Genomic DNA, 16,278 nt, shown 5'->3' with positions numbered 1-16,278 from the left:
TGATAATCCCATACTACAGTGTATCTGGCCCTGCAAAAAAGCAGGGTTAGCACCGCAATTGTGGTGCCAAGCAAGCGAGTGTAAACAGAACAAAGAAATAATCTGGGGTTTAGCGACGGAGACGAAGCCCGAACCCCAATTACCAATCAGAAAGTACGGGACTAAGAAATACGAGTGTAAAAAGGTTGGTTTTCTCTTTGGCCTGGGACAAGAGCTTAGTACGGGATTTATTAGCGAGTGTGCAAAGCTGAAGAAATTGGTTTGGGATTAATGATAGTCCTGGGTCAGAGAAAGTACGGGGTTAAGAAACACAAGTGTAAAAAGGGTTATAGAAATATTAACTGTGAGGGAATACCCAGGTTACTTCTCAATTCAATTGTCACATGCTTTGTTGTTTTTTAATTTTTTGGTACAGATGCATATCTGCTCCTCAATGACATTAGTTTCTTGATATACTGTAATGGGGAAGTTTTCATGGTACATTAATTTTTGCATGTTTCGCGCTACTTTTGGCTAGTGCAAATTCTAAAACCAAAAAAAAAATATCTTCACAATTTTCTCTGCACATCATGAATGGGTTGACAATTACACAGCACAAATTCAAGAACCCACAAATATGTTTTTGAGGCGCTCAGCACACACAAAAAAAATAATAATAATTGTGCAAAGATATTGACGTTTACAGTATCTTGTGTAATAGCACATCATTTTGTGTACAAAGTTCTCGTCTGCCCACATACTGAAATGGGTACCCCCTTTATAGGATGTCCAGCATTAGCGTCATCGATTATTTAGCATGTAAGCTCCAAAATGTCAACCTGGCTGTAATGCTACCCTATCCTAGGGGATTGAGTGATTGCACCGCATGATGAAGTGTGTAATTATGGATAGTTTCCTAGTGACCGCAATAATGTACTGATATAAATTGTACCTGGCGCTGGTATTATTGAGCGCGATGTTGTAGAAAGGAACCCAATCGAAAAACCGACTATACTAAGCTATCACTGTGATATGTCATCTGTTGCATGCACTAGGCATACTAAACCACCAAATATACACTGCTGTTCTTGGGTTGTTGTTGTTTTTTGTCGTTGCAGAAATTAATGAATACCTGTGGGATTTTTTGTTTTGTTTTTATGGTACTTGTCGCTGTCATGCCTGATGTTAATGACCCATGACGTATCCCGCATGCTTGAGGAAATCACATGACATTTAATTGCCAACAATTACTGATCCATGAGGTTACTTGTATGTACTTGTGATTTCTCATTTCTGTTGTGTGTTAGGAACATTTCCTAGCCACTTTCATTTTCAGGGGACTTCAGACTCAATACGATAGAATAATTGGTTCCAATGGGAAATCTCAAGAAATATAGTTTTCTGCTCATTCATGTTCATCTCATTCATATGGTACTGCCTTCATTGTAATAGCACCACAGTTCTTCTGTGGAACATTTCAAACAGCATGCAGTTCAATAGCAATCAGTCAGCAACCAGAGTATATTGACCAACAAGAGAGATCACACCTACATTTTGAGAATATCCTCTGGCATTCAACCCTTGTGTGATTGTCCTTGAATTTCTTTGTTATGAGTAAATTGTAAGATAGGCATATTAAAGTACAACTTACAAAAGTTAAAGATAATAAAAAGTTTTGGTACCTCAAAAGTGTCCTTGAATTTCCTTGTCTTAGTTTGTGTTTCAGGTTAAAGTACCTTTCATATAACTAACACTGTGAGACTTACTCGCCCCAAAGTGCTCTCATGTCTTAGTAATCATGCAATTAACTGCGACCAGCAGCCCCATACGCATAGCGACCAGCAGTCCCATACGCATAGCGTAATCGGGCTTCGCATTGTAGCATTCAGGATCATGACAGATTTAGTATCGCAGGGTAAATGTCAACTTAAAATCCCATAAATTCTTCAATATGAAGACTTACCAATTAAGCTGAAGTATTGAAAACAGGCTCCGGGCAACGTTTGGTTCTGCCTATAGTCCCTTTCTGTTCGAATTGATGACTGAATGTGACTCGGTCGACAGGACCTTAGGAGAGCTACATACAGTACACTGAATACTACAGCCAGTGCATGCGAACACATCACATGCACACAAATTTCAAATCCATGAACGGATAAGATGTTTGTGTGCGCATGCGCTGGCCATGGTATCCAGTGTATGTACTAGTAGCTCTCCCAAGGTACTCTCGACCGAGTCACATTCAGTCATCAATTCGAACAGAAAGGGGCTATTGGCAGAACCAAACGTTATTCGAAGCCTGTTTTCAATACTTCAACTTAATTGGTAAGTCTTCAAATCGAAGAAATTTTTGGATTTTAAGTTGACATTTACCCGCGATACTAATTCTGTCATGATCCTGAATGCTACAATGCGAAGCCCCATTACGCTATGCGTATGGACTGCTGGTCGCAGTTAGCTATGCGTACAATGGGCTGCACGCTGCTGGTCGCAGTCAGTGGTTTCGTACAATATTTATCGATGCTGTACAGCGTTGGCTCTGGTACGAAACCATTATTGCATGATTACTAAGACATGAGAGCACTTTGGGGCGAGTAATTTTCACAGACAACGTACTTTAACCTGAAACACAAACCAAGACAAGGAAATTCAGGGAAGCTTTTGAGGTACCAAAACTTTTTATTATCTTTAAGGCAACTTGCAATGAATTCAGTATTTAACACCCTCATCAAACAATATGACAGACAGCATAAAAAGTGAACTAAACACAGGAGCGATGTTATTCGTTTTTCACGGATAGTACCACTCCGCAATCTTTATTTAGATCAAATCGGTTTTCAGCCTTATTGAATACTGTAAAACCAGAAATATTTGCAGTATTAAACTTTTAAAAATTGGAGCTGACGGCCATTTTCGTGGTACAAAACTGTTCCATATTGCCACTGGCATTAAAAAAAAACACCCAAAAACTGTCATGTGCATTTTACTGTCGTGAAAATTTGTGATGGTTTCATGCATGCAAAGATTTCTGGTTTTATAGTATTTGGATTTTTGTTTATAACAATTGGCATGAAATTTTCAAGCACAATTTCTACGGAGATATGCTTTGATAAACACAAACAATGTCAGATGAAACAAACAGCTCATATGTAACACAGATCATTACTCATATGTACCTACCATCATCATCATCATCATCATCGAATGACTTATGAATCTATATCATTATTAACATAGGCTCATGTTTTGTCATGTGCCAGTACTCAGCTTTCTGTGGAAGGACAATGACCGACATAAAAACACCATGGTCAGCCCTGAGAGGCATTTCATGAAGCATTTTGTCTGACAAAGTTGTTGGACAAAGGATTTCAGAAGCTTGTAACAGTTTGTCAGAAAAATATCCGACCAAAACGCTTCATGAAATGCCCCTCTGGACTCCACACAGCGATGTTCACTACTAGTATTCAAGAAAGCCGTACATGAATTCTTAAGAACAGACAAGCTGCGATTCCCACATAACTACATTTGTACACAGAATCGTCTCCACGCACACGTACAGGCAACACATCGTCACATGTAATCACTTCACAGTGGATAGGTCTATGTATGACCTTCGGATCTGCTGCCTCGCACCCCGAGCCAAGTGCCAAGCACGTCTTGTTGCCATGGGGCCGGATGGTCTTGGGACAGTTTCTTGGGATAATTATGTAGAGATCTACCCACAGGGAAAGTTTGTTGACCTCTCTTCTAACACTTTGGAAAGGTCTCTGTGGTAGGTTTATGCATATTGTGTGGGTAAGAGAGATAAGCACTTTCTCATGCTTAAAAGAAACGTGGGAGAGAGAGGGGCCTACAAAATACTGGGGCCGTATTCTGAGAGCTTATTAAGTGTCTGATTAGCACTTAATTACCGAATTGGTATTCTGAGAGCATGATTAAGTAGGGGGTATATTAACTACCATAGCAACAAGCGTTTTGGCGGGAAGGACCTACGCGTTTGCGCGTATCAATGCGCGTGCACCTCTGAGAGGACTTAATCACAGAGTTAATTACGAATCGGTATTCTGAGGGTGTAATTAAGTATGAAAGTTAATGGAAAACTTAATGATACCTAAGAGTGTCATTAACTACTCCGATATCACGCATTACATCGTGTTTTCTCTGCCAAAACAATGCTTACCGTCTTCGGTAACCGAGGAGCGGTTGAATTTTGTTATCATAGTATCCGTAGAATTCAGAGAAAAAAAGATATATAGCCGATCTTTGAGTAATTTTGTCTTTTATGTGAGCAAAGAGGTTGAGATCTTCGCGTGCGTAGGTGAGGGGTTGTAGTCAATACCGGAGTGTGCGCACGGAGCTCTTGGGTTGTAATTACAGGGGGCATGGAGGAGCGCACATTGAGGGCATATTTGCGCGTGTAATCATCATTTTGGCTTCTAACAACGCGTCTGATTGGATGGAATAACAATTAGATGGGAGGGACCTAAGATAATTACAGGGGACTTAATCATACCTTAATTACGTCCTCGGAATACCGATTTTGGCTATGATTAAGGGCCTATTAACTTCACGACTTAATCACGAAGTTAATTACAGACTTAATTACGACCTCAGAATACCACCCCTGAATTTCCCCGATGATGCTTTTGCAGCATACATTATCTGACTACATAATCATTGCCCAAACTATTACAACTGTGGATGCCATGTATTCTGCGAGTTTGATATTTTGCAATTTGGGATCTGTCAATGTCATGGAATAATGAAAAAGTTTTTTTTTTTTCATTTCAAAAGGAGAGTTAATTTTCCACCTTGGTGACAATGTGTACAACACGTTTTTGTTACTGGAGGTAATATCCCGATGTACTGTGCAAGTTGCTGATGTCATGAACATCGGCTGACTCGCAATATTTGTGAAAATAAAAACACAGCGAAATATACCTCGTAATGAACAGAATCTCCACATAAAAATCAGTTGCTGGCATTTTTGTACAAAGATAGTTTTTATCTTCACTAATTCTCCAGACATTACACCTTGCCTATGCGGTACAGTCTGCAGTTTAAAGTTGTCTGTACTCGGGAGATAAATATGTGCTGAGGAACACCCTTTTAGCGACTGTCAAAGATACATTTACGTTGACGCTACTGATCCTTTGTGTCAGACAACTTTAAGTTTTATTCCTGGTCCATAGCCATCATAGTCATCCATTCAAGAAGTTTACTCACATTTTGGACTCATACTTCTGTGTTCAACTTTGCCAGCATCAAGACACAGATGTATGGGTACACATAAAAAATAAACCTCTGTCATTAGAATCGCATGTTTCTATATCAAAGCTACCAGGAGCAAACGTCAAAATTCCATATCACAAAAGCTTCTACTGAATCATTGAAGAAGAACAACAATTTTTGTCATGAATTCATGTGAACTACAAATGTAAGCAACTGTCATTGGCACATAAGCAGTCTATAAGCATTTTATGTCTTGCACACACAAATATTTCTCAACATTCACCATTATTTATATCAAATTTATCAGGGAACAATGCCTCGCAACTCCCTTCGTGATCCCATTCTGGATCATCCGGAGTCACGTTGTGCCATGATAATGTCACAGTCTTGATTAAATATGATACCTGATTGCAGGCCATAGAAACTTGTTACAAATTGTTTCAAAAAGTTTCATAAATGGGCTCATACTTATTGTTAAAAGAATAGACATACAAAGAAGCAACCACAATATGCACAATACAGTGGTTATCTTTCTCATCAGCTATAAAGATTAGTGCACAAAGACTATCAAACAGTAAACTATATAGGACCTGAATTCAATATACATGTATGCAGTACCGGTAATGCTTTTTCTTGTTTTTACACAAAGCCACCTAAATCTGGTGGAATTTTCTAGTTTCAAAGCATTTTTCTTGTAGTGGGTGGTAGTGAAGGGAGCACCAGATAATATTTAGACCCAAGGATAATATCTTCCAGTATTCCATTGAATAAGTCCATCCAATACAGCTATTTGTATTTAAAAATGTAATAAATTGTGCCTCTGTGAGAAGATAAGCCATTTATTCACCTCTGAGCAATTCAAATCAGCCATCATACAGTATGTACATGTAGTATTTTGTATACCCAGGTATCTACTGTATGTACACACTGTACTGTGTGCAAATTGACTAGCATTATTGCTCAGACCATGCCGCAAATCTACACAGTTTACATGTACCTCCATGGGATTCGAGGCATTATTGCACAGTTTTGTGGTCACAGCAGCCTAAAAAACAGGTCATCCCGACATGTCAATATCAATGTCGATCACTCTTCCGCCAGGCACACTTGAGATGGCGGACAATGTGTTCTTGATATAAGATGCCAATTCAGTACATTGTTCTGCAAGGAAAGATGATGTTGCTAGAACAGTGAATATAGCATCATGATTGTGTTTGAACTTCAATATGTGATATAAATGCTAATGTGAAATATTGATGCCCCAGTATGAATAGCAAAGAAGGATTGATTAGTTCAGACGATCTGTACTCCTATGCCCCTGATTGCCACTATGGCTAGCAATACACTTCACTCGTCATGTAGGCTGCTATGATGGGATCTTGGTTAACTATCTGTCGCTCTACAGCTGTGCGTCATTAGCGTCTGGATGAGTCATGCAGCTAAAGTTATGCACTTGAGGAACTACCTTCATTTCCCTCACTATGAACGTACAGTATGAACAGAGTTTATGTGTAGAAAGCACAATGAACCTGTATAAAGAAGGTATATTTTGCTTTGTGTCAAAGGTTTTTGGCTCTGTGCAGAGTGCCAGGTAACTACAGATTTCATATGAATAAAGCGTTTTGTAGTGAAGAGAAAAATCCCCTTGAATAAAATCAGTGCAATGAAAAGTAATAGATCTGTTGAAATTAGAGTTGAAGTAAATGTTAAAAAAGAACAAGCAATTATTCATCTCAAATTTTTGCCAGATATTTCTCATATAAAGGACATGAGCCCAGAAGAATGTATCTTATTCCTTCTTGTAATAACAATAAAAGGAACGAGCATCCTGGAAATATGAATCTATAGATCGATCAGTTTGTTTATCATTACAAAGGTATGTAGCGCAAGTCAAAATATTGCATATATATGGAGTGCAATACACACTTTGGCCCATGTTCATGAAAGGTGCATACACATCCCATCTATAAGTGTGTTCACCTCCAGATCACTGGAACAATTTGTTACAGTCTGTTGAAAAGTAAATTATGTTTGTTTGTTTTTTAAAATCAGATTGTATGAATCCTGTGAACACTGCATAAAACACCTGCATTTAAATGACATGATATCAACTTCTAGGTCAGGTATACCAGTAGTAGTGTAGTGCAATGTATTATTAACCCGTCGAAGATTAGCTGCTTTTGTTATTACACGTTTCCCATAGACACCTACCCGAGTATATACGGGACTAGTCCTCATCGGGTTAACACAAAATGGCTGTTCCTGATTGGAATGAGGTTGCACGGGTATGGCTATAATAATACCTCACATACTCTTACAAATATTGCACTCCAAGGCCCCTGAAATTGACAATGGGTCCTTAAACTTTGAAGGGTTCCCACTTGATAACAGTAATGGGACATGCCACATGTTACTGATCTGCAAGAATGACTATTGTATACCATCTTGAGAACAATAAGTTAAATTTGTTACGGGATAAAACTCGTTATGATTTCAGTTTGCCACAGTAAAGGGCCAGGAGCAGTATTTCAGACATGCCCTGAATACAGGAGCTTATTTGGTATAAACTGAGTGGAAAGATTTTCTCATCTTTGAGTTGACAATCTCAGATATCAGTGCAGATTAAGCAGTGAAGGATGTACGCATACCATAGCAAATTTGGATGTCTCTTTGTTCACCAACCTTACATTATCATCTTACAGTGTGTAGTGTTACATCATTCCTATTCAAGAATGCTTGGTAGAGAGCATGCTCATTATTCTTTTCATCGCCCTGAATCCATGTGAATGGAAATGAATACCGAACATAAATATACAAATAATTGCAAAATTGTTTCCACATGGAATCCACATACACATGAATCAAGGCATGTATTGAAGTCTGCACATTTAGCACACACTTTTGTCAATAATATCTATATCTTGCAGAAAGTGTTGAGCCACAGAATTCTGGTCGCCAAAATGCTTCATTGTTATACTCCACAACATTTAACAAGATGGTAAATTTCTTCATTTGTCACTTACCACAGCGACACAGTTAGTAGATATGGTAAGAAGTCATAAAGCCCCAAACAACATAAGATGGAAACATTACAGCATAATGATACTTATACCATCATTCTACGTGTCATCTTCAAATGAAATAGTTCAAGGCTTTTCTTTCCCCTACTTGCACACTAATGATGCTAAAGGCACTTGTTTGGCAGAAATGATTCCTTTTCTGGTTGCAGTTTTTCATGCCTGAGTTTAAGTTTGGATTGTATGCAAAACATTGCCCAACAATTTCTTGTCGACTGCATGATAGTTCCAAACTAGTTTCATTAATACAGAGAGCTGCAAAATTTAGTGAGTGAAAGTTTGAAGAAAGGTTCCCGACAGTTACGATCAAAAACTGGCAAGAGTACAATACATTAATTTACGGTTACGTGTAGTTTTTTGTTTATTTTTTTGGGCATTTGTTATCTTTGCATCATAGATAGCTCATCACCTGTCAAGAGTGAATCATGGTTTAACATTTGTCAGCCAAATCTCCGTTACTAGATTCAAAGATATCGGCGAGTGCCATGCTCTGAAAAATGGGATAATAATACTTTTGGGTGGGTGAACCAAGACTCCTAGCAGTGTTTCCTCATCAGCTGTTCTTGAGATGTTTTCTGGTAACTACCCGGTAGATGAACCACAGGAGTTTGGAGCTGCACTTGTAGAGTGAAAGTCCGAGCACAATGAAAATGACAAACATGACAGCAATGACATCCAAGAGTATATGTTGCATACGACTCAGTTCGGTTGCTGTCGACTGCAGGTACTGGCCCCCGTGCTTGATGACATGCTCCACCCAGAAGGCGGCCCGCTGGGCAGGGGGCATGGGCCGATCCCTGAAGATTGAAGAGAGCTTCTTGGCCTTGTTTGCAAAGCTGGAGGTGGTGGTGACCTGGCGGATGGCCTGATGCAGGCTCTCCTCCGTCACGGTCAGCTTGTTGACCACAACTCCAATGCCGGATGAGGTGACCCTGGCGGCGACGTCGAACTGGTCTCCGCGGAGGGGCATGACCACGGTCGGTACCCCGTGGTAGATGGCCTCGTAGAATCCATTATTTCCTCCGGGGAACACAAAGGCCTTGGTCTTCGGGTGGCCCAGCAGGTCGTTCTGCGGCAGCCAAGGGAGGACTTTCACGTTTCCGGGCAACGGGAACGGAGGGGTGTGGCTTAGCTGGAGGATCACATTTTGAGGAAGCCTTGCGAAAGCGGAGATGAATATGCTGAGCTTACTGTTTGCAGCAAAGAGTTCTTCTGAAGACAGGAAGGAACCAAAGGTGCAGATGATGACGCCATGCTCCCCAGAACTCTCCACGAAGTCTTCCAGAGATGGCGAGAGTTTCTTTGGAGGCTTGGTGGTTAGCCCTCCAACCAGAACCACATTCGGTGTCAGAGCACATGGATAGTCAGCCACAAAGTCACTGTTAGCGAGGTAGAGCTGGGTTTTTTTCACAATGTCTATCAGTTCAACAGAGCTGTTGTGTGTGTGCAGAAGCTCATTATACCATACGTACTTGTCTGTCGTCAGCCAGGGGACGAATGCGTAGAGGAAGGTGTTGAAAAAACGCTGCATAAAATTCATCTTGTTCGTAAATCCTATACCCGTGCAGGGCAAGTAGGATGGATTGAAATTGGATCCCGCTATCTCTGTCTCCATGCAGGGATTTGGAAATGATATGATACCCACGAGTGGAATGTCCAGCATTTGAGCGACGATCGGCAGGCAAGGCCACAGCATATCATAGATGATGAGCGAATAGTTTGCGCTGCGTATCCTCTCCAGGAGCTCTTTGTCTGCGAGAATAGCCTGACAATCCATGAAGCGGTGCCGCGGAGGCTTGCTCTCGATATCCATGTTCTGGCTGTTGAGGGAGGACAGGAAGGCAACCTTGCTCAAGTTGGCGTAGAGCTGGTAAACCACCTTCTTGGGCATGGCCGTGTTGAACACTTCAAAGCTGAACAGGTCAGCATTCGGCCCGCTTCGTGCCTGCTCGTAGTACGCATCGCTCACAAAGTGGGTGACATTGTGACCCCTGTGCACAAGCTGCTCGCCTATAGCAGTGGTGATGTAGTAGTGGCTCCCCTTCCCCAAAATGGCGTTCATGAGTATTTTGGCACCGGCAGCATGTCCAATATTTGCGTAAATGCTACAAATGGCCAAGAAGAAAGTGAACGCTTCCATATTAGTACTATTTCCTTGAGAGAGAGAAGGCTTGGAGTAAGTCTCTCCCACAGTCCCACAGCTTCACCGATCACACGTGTGCTTAGCAACCCTCTCTGCTGCCTGCCTGCCTGCCTGCCACTCCCTGTGCAGGCGTCTATCCAGCAAGCACTGAAAAATCTGCAGGTACAGGCATGTGCAATGCTCCGTACATGTGCCGGGGGGGATTTAGCGGAAGAAGGGCTGAGAGCTGTCCTTCGCAGGCATATCCCTCTTTCATGAGCACCGTGCCCTGACTGGCAGTCTTGAGTGACAGACGAGTCGAGAGTCGCAAACTTGCCGCAGCAGGCCAGTCCGTTTTCTGTTTCAGCAAGCATTAAGCCACGAGCAATCCTGCAAGCGATCCTCCTGCCCAGCCCCTTCCCACCAGCAGAATGTCGGCTCTCGGTATCGTGCGTGAACTCTGAGTGAGCAAGTGCAGTGAAGGCAGAGCATGCCGCAGCTCGCTAAGCCGACTCTCAACAGGAATATTACATTAGATTAGTCCCCATTGGCTCACAGCGTAGTCTCTTATCCTTCGTTACTCTCCTCAAGTTTCACTTCCTCTTTCTAATTTGAGGCGAGTGAGAACTCCAAAGACACAGGTTACAGCCAATTTCTCCCCTCTCATACACATCCCTCACTCTGTACATTGGGGGACAAAAGCCATGAGAATTAGGTAATTTAATTCTCCATTTCCTCTTGCTTGCTGTCCAAGGGCTGTCATCATTTGGCTATTTCAAATCTGTCTTTCTCTTTTCATTTTGAACTAACCAGGAAGTATGCATATTTCAAAAAAATAATTGATTCGTGTCTCATATAGACTCATTTGCAGAGCTCCATTCAGTTAACCACAAGTCATGTAGGTTTCATCCACACCTGTTTGTTCTTTTGATTCAGCGCATGTTGCGTCAAAGCTGCCCAGTCTGTGTGTTGGAGAGCGCTTCTCACAAAATGTTGCACATTCAGTAGTGTCGCCATGGTGACCTTCCTGGAAGTGACTAATCACACAGCACGCCTCCCTTCGAGGCCACGCATGGATGATGAAGCTGGGCCAAAATCATACATGCTGTGTACAAACAGAATGAAATGAAATGAAACTCTCCTAAGCCATTGCATGCCAGACAGCACAAGTGCATTAAAAAGTCATTATGTTTATTACTGATGTAAACTTTTACTGTAAGCCTGAGAGGACATACCAGCATGTGAATATTACAGCCATTTTCTGAAACAAGTGTTTTTGTTCCCAGAATGTACATTTAGTCTTCTAGAATGAAGAGTTTCCAGGAAATTTACTTGGCTGTCGTTGATTACTCAGTTAGTCATTAACTCTATGAGGGGGTGGTCTGTTCAGTTAACCAAATCATCCTTATGCAGTATCAGCATTATAAAGAACATATGAAGAAAATTTAGCATATTTTTCACTTTTCTTGCATGATAAAAGTGCTCTTGACTTGCCCCTTTCATGAGGCAGGGGGAACAATATTACCCTTACCATAAGTCAGTAATAAGTCAAGGGGATGTGTGCTTTTTTTTTTTAAGAATAGGAAATTTGGAGGAATTCTCTTTATATTTTCTTGAATCATTCTACACAAGTGACATCACAAACTATAGAGATTAGTAGTCTTCTCATCTAGTGATGGCAGCACTGAAACTTCAAAAATTCTTAACTTTTGAATGGATTGTCTGATATTCTCCAAACTTTCACTGATGTGTTCTACTTAGTATTACTGCATTATTTCACTCAATCCACGTGTAAATGAAGGTGAACTTGTCCTTTAAGTGTAGTGAAAGTTAACTTGCTCCAGAAACACCAGCACACCCCCCCCCCCAAAAAAAAGTGAAACAAAATCAGAAAGGAATCACAAGATCGCGAAAAGTGAAAGGAAATGATATTGAATGTGTGACCACTGTTCCTGACAAAACAAATCCATCAACATGTTGAGCACTTTATGCCATCTTCCCTACATCAGTTAATGTGAAAAGAATAGTATGTAATTGTTGAATTCAAATGTGCAAAGTAATTCAGTGGTTTAAGTTTCAGAGGTATGGCATTGCTTTGATGCAAGGAACTTTTGTGACAACAGAATTTTAAAAAAAAAAAGTTATGGGATGAGTAGCACTTAAACATATTATGCACAATAAGTGTACTTTACATGTATTCATCGTGTCATGCACTTTATATATCATTGTGAAGAAAAGTGTTTCACCATATTTTTCTCTATTTTTTTTTTCTTGAATTGAAGTAACATTGATGCATTATTGTAGAGGATGTGTATTGGCTACATGACCCCAAAAAATTCTGATTGCTTCCTGCCCAGATGTACCATGTGTCTTTCTTTCAACTCCTACAGTACAGTGCAAGGCATAGTACATTTGATAATATAGTTTGATAATCATACACTAATTAGTAATGTTATTCAGTTGTGGGGATTGAACAGGTAAAGTCTTATCTTGTCTGCAATTATGACTGTCCATTTGTTCTTTTTAGATATTAACCAAGTTTAATTTCCTCTCTGTACTTTGTTTCAGTGTTCTACTACTTGACGTATGAAGGAGCAATTGATCTTGACAGGTAAGGGCCATTTTGATTGGTATTCTTGTCCCAATTCTTTGAGGAGAGCTACAATTTAGTCCATCAAATCCTTGTGTTCAGTATAAATTGAGAGCTGTGAAACTAACTTCGTTATTCTTTCGGGAAAACTCACAAAATTTTCCTGATTGTTTGACCAATGGTGTTAAATCCATATCACCAAAATATTGTATATGTGAGTTTGAGTGTGTGTGCATGTGTGCTTTTGTGCATATGATATTCCAAAATGCGTTTTGTAATATACAATTTATGTGTGTCATGGATGACATAGAGGTTTTTTTCTTTCTTGTTTGTTTTGTTTTGTTTTGTTTTAATCTAAATTCAAGTATGTCTTTGATGAAAGGAGTCAGTAGTTTTTAAAATAAGGCACCTTTATTCATGCCAGATAGCAGTTCATGCTGTGTTGAGGTGGTAAAATTCATTTCTGTTGATGGGTTGTCCTGACTTTTGTATGTCCAGTATATCAGATCCGAATGAGAAAGCTTCGCTTCAGGCCCAGATCATGGAATTTGGTCAGACACCCAAGCAGCTGTTCACTAAACCCCATCCAGCCAGGTTTTCCACCCCAGCGTCCAGCACCGGGACGGCGGCGACGGCGGCCACAGGGGTGCCCAGGAGGAGGAGCCACAAGCTGCTAGCGGTCACCCATCAGCAGGCCCCCCTCTGTCCAGTCTGGACGCTTGCACGGAGTCATCGAGGTCACCGTTGGAAGGGTCGAGCGAGAGCAGGACAAATGATAGTCAAGGAATGTCATTTGAGTCCCATCCAGCGGACGGTAGGCAATACATTGTACATACCGTGCCCAGTCATTCATGTGTCATGCTTATAATGTATCAGTGCTCGTTGTTTGCTGATTTGTATGTGTAGTAGTAGTGTGCTTTCTCTACCTTTTTGACATGGATGTCTGGAAAACAACCAAGATTGTAGAGGGATTATGCAATCCTGATCATCCTTTATGACATCACAATGGACTTCCTGCTGTATTGTCAAATTGTTTCCTGCTGAGCGTGTATTTCTATTAAACCTTTGTCTTGATGAAGTGTGGGAAGTGAAATGAACACCAATTAAAAAGCATGGCAAGTTCAAGACATACATGTACTGTACAGCAAGATATTTTGGTGGCATGAAATTTTCGCAAATTGCTACTGGCATTCAATGCATATAGTGTAGACAAGAACTTAAGCATTTATTTTAGTTTCGCTATACTTTGCTTCTCACAATGAAACATGAAGGGTCAAAGAAAATGCTTGCATTTGTAAACCAGAATATTCACTCTGATACAAATCATTACTACTTGCTTGCCTGCCTTCTTTTTTTTTTCTTAATTTCAATTTCAATTTCAATTTATTTTCATATTTCTCACATATATCACAATATAAAGTAAATTGATACGAAATCTATACAGAACATAATTCAAAATAGAACTTCACCGGAATGTTCAAAAGTTTGACTTGGTATACACAAGGTCTGTATACATGCGAGTTAAACTGAGATCATGATGCGAAAAATATGATGGGGCCTGCGTAAAAGCAAGCTTGTATAGAGCCGCAGGTCCCGTGGTAAAATCATATTAGGGGAAGCATAAGTACAGATATTTTTAGACCATACTATAACTGGGGGATCCGATTAAAACGAACAAGATCAAATCAAATGTTGCTAAATAAGATACAGAATGAAATACAGAATAAAATACAGATAATATTACTTACTCTGAAGCAATAGTATGCATAGTTATGCACACGCTTGTTTACAAAGTGCATTTGGTTCTTCCATTGATATCACTGTGGGGCCAAAGAGCGTTTACAAAGTGCATTTGGTTCTTCGATTGATATCACTGTGGGGCCAAAGAGCGTTTACAAAGTGCATTTGGTTCTTCCATTGATATCACTGTGTGGGGCCTACCAGTATATATGAATATGAATACCCTTTAATGTACGTATTGGTGTCATAGTGTGAACAGCATTGTTTATGTCTTCTATTATCATTTATTAACTCCAAAGCTCACAATCAGCTCCGTCACTTTGATGAGACAGAAAAGAGTTATGTTTCTGACTTACATATGTATTACTCCATCTCTCATCTATTTCATGATTGCGAGGGCATTAATAAGTTAAAGTAGTATTCAGGCGTTGCCAGATAGCGTTAGCGGACATCCGTCTAGTAATGACTTTGTGAAAGAAAATTGTGTGCCGGTGAAAGTTGTCTGCACTCCTAACCAGTGCTCTCATGCGTGGAATACAACAACCATTACAGCCAAAAGAGGCATTTGTCTATAGTACAGAATCCGTTTCAAGTTTTATGGCTGCATGCAATTTTTCTACCCAACTGAATTGAGCTTCCCTGACCAAGGAACACATTCACCAAAGGTCACCAAACTGACGAGAAAGGAGATGGTCAGATTTAATATTCTGCTTTCCGTCCATCGGGTGGCTGGTAACGCTATCCATCGAGGTGTGACTGCCACTATAGAGATGCCAGCAGTTCTAATAATATTCACAAACTGCCTAGTCATGCTCCAAATGAATGTTGGCCAATGCAAAGTCATGAGGATACCATGATGAATTCAGTATCTAGGTAGTATTTCAGTATAATTATGACAGTATCAATTTAAAAACAAAAACAAAAAAAAAAAAACCAAGTACGATGTCACATCAATTCGATCATGAAAATCTGATGGCAGGCAAAAGGCGCCCATTTCTTTGTTGGTGTTGGGGTTTTTGTTTTGTTTTGTTTTGTTTTGTTTTGATGGGTCGTTAAATTCAAGAGGACATGATTTATACGAAGAAAGATGCTAGACTGAGCTCAATTATAAGTGACGTACATTGTATTTGCTGGTATATCTGTAAGCCAGGAAATTTTGACAAAACTTTCTGGTATGTAGTTACATATTGCAGCTATTAAATTACATGAGCATGCATGAACTGTTTGATAACTCCCCTTCACTCCCCTCTCACCCCCACTGGAGGTATAAAAGGAAATTGCATAACTCTTTTTTTTTCTTCTGTTAAAGGTATACAACATATTTCATATTCTTTGAAACTGATTTACACCCTGTTGTAGACCAACTTCAGGATCCTGAATCGTCTTCCAATCAAATAGGAAAGAAGAGTCCCCGGTCTCCATGGGAACGGATAACACATCTACAGCCCAGCTTTCACTACAAGCTTCACAAAGAGTGAGTTTTGCCAAGGCAGAATCAATCTACTTAGTAATGTTTGTCTTTTTATAACGAGACAAGA

General features: G+C 40.2%; 2 protein-coding genes across 2 annotated transcripts in view; one reads left to right on the top strand and one right to left on the bottom strand.

Annotated features, from left to right (window-relative positions):
- Window positions 1-16,278, top strand: part of LOC139736269 (protein FAN-like) — a 60,673-nt gene that overhangs the window by 34,010 nt on the left and 10,385 nt on the right. The window contains exons 14-17 of the mRNA XM_071647002.1: window positions 12,979-13,021; window positions 13,499-13,609; window positions 13,645-13,814; window positions 16,100-16,214. Of these exons, the coding sequence (XP_071503103.1) occupies window positions 12,979-13,021; window positions 13,499-13,609; window positions 13,645-13,814; window positions 16,100-16,214 (439 nt within the window). The remainder of the gene's footprint in view (window positions 1-12,978; window positions 13,022-13,498; window positions 13,610-13,644; window positions 13,815-16,099; window positions 16,215-16,278) is intronic.
- Window positions 8,683-10,420, bottom strand: LOC139737323 (UDP-glucuronosyltransferase 2B33-like). Its single transcript, XM_071647999.1, has one exon. The coding sequence runs from the start codon at window positions 10,348-10,350 to the stop codon at window positions 8,842-8,844; it is 1,509 nt and encodes a 502-aa protein (XP_071504100.1). The 5' UTR covers window positions 10,351-10,420; the 3' UTR covers window positions 8,683-8,841.

This window comes from Diadema antillarum, unplaced genomic scaffold, assembly GCF_040938485.1.
Source record: "Diadema antillarum isolate AM-2024a unplaced genomic scaffold, OU_Dant_1.0 scf00000028, whole genome shotgun sequence".
In the NCBI taxonomy this organism is placed as follows: Eukaryota; Metazoa; Echinodermata; class Echinoidea; order Diadematoida; family Diadematidae; genus Diadema; species Diadema antillarum.
This window is presented reverse-complemented; position numbering and strand designations above follow the sequence as displayed.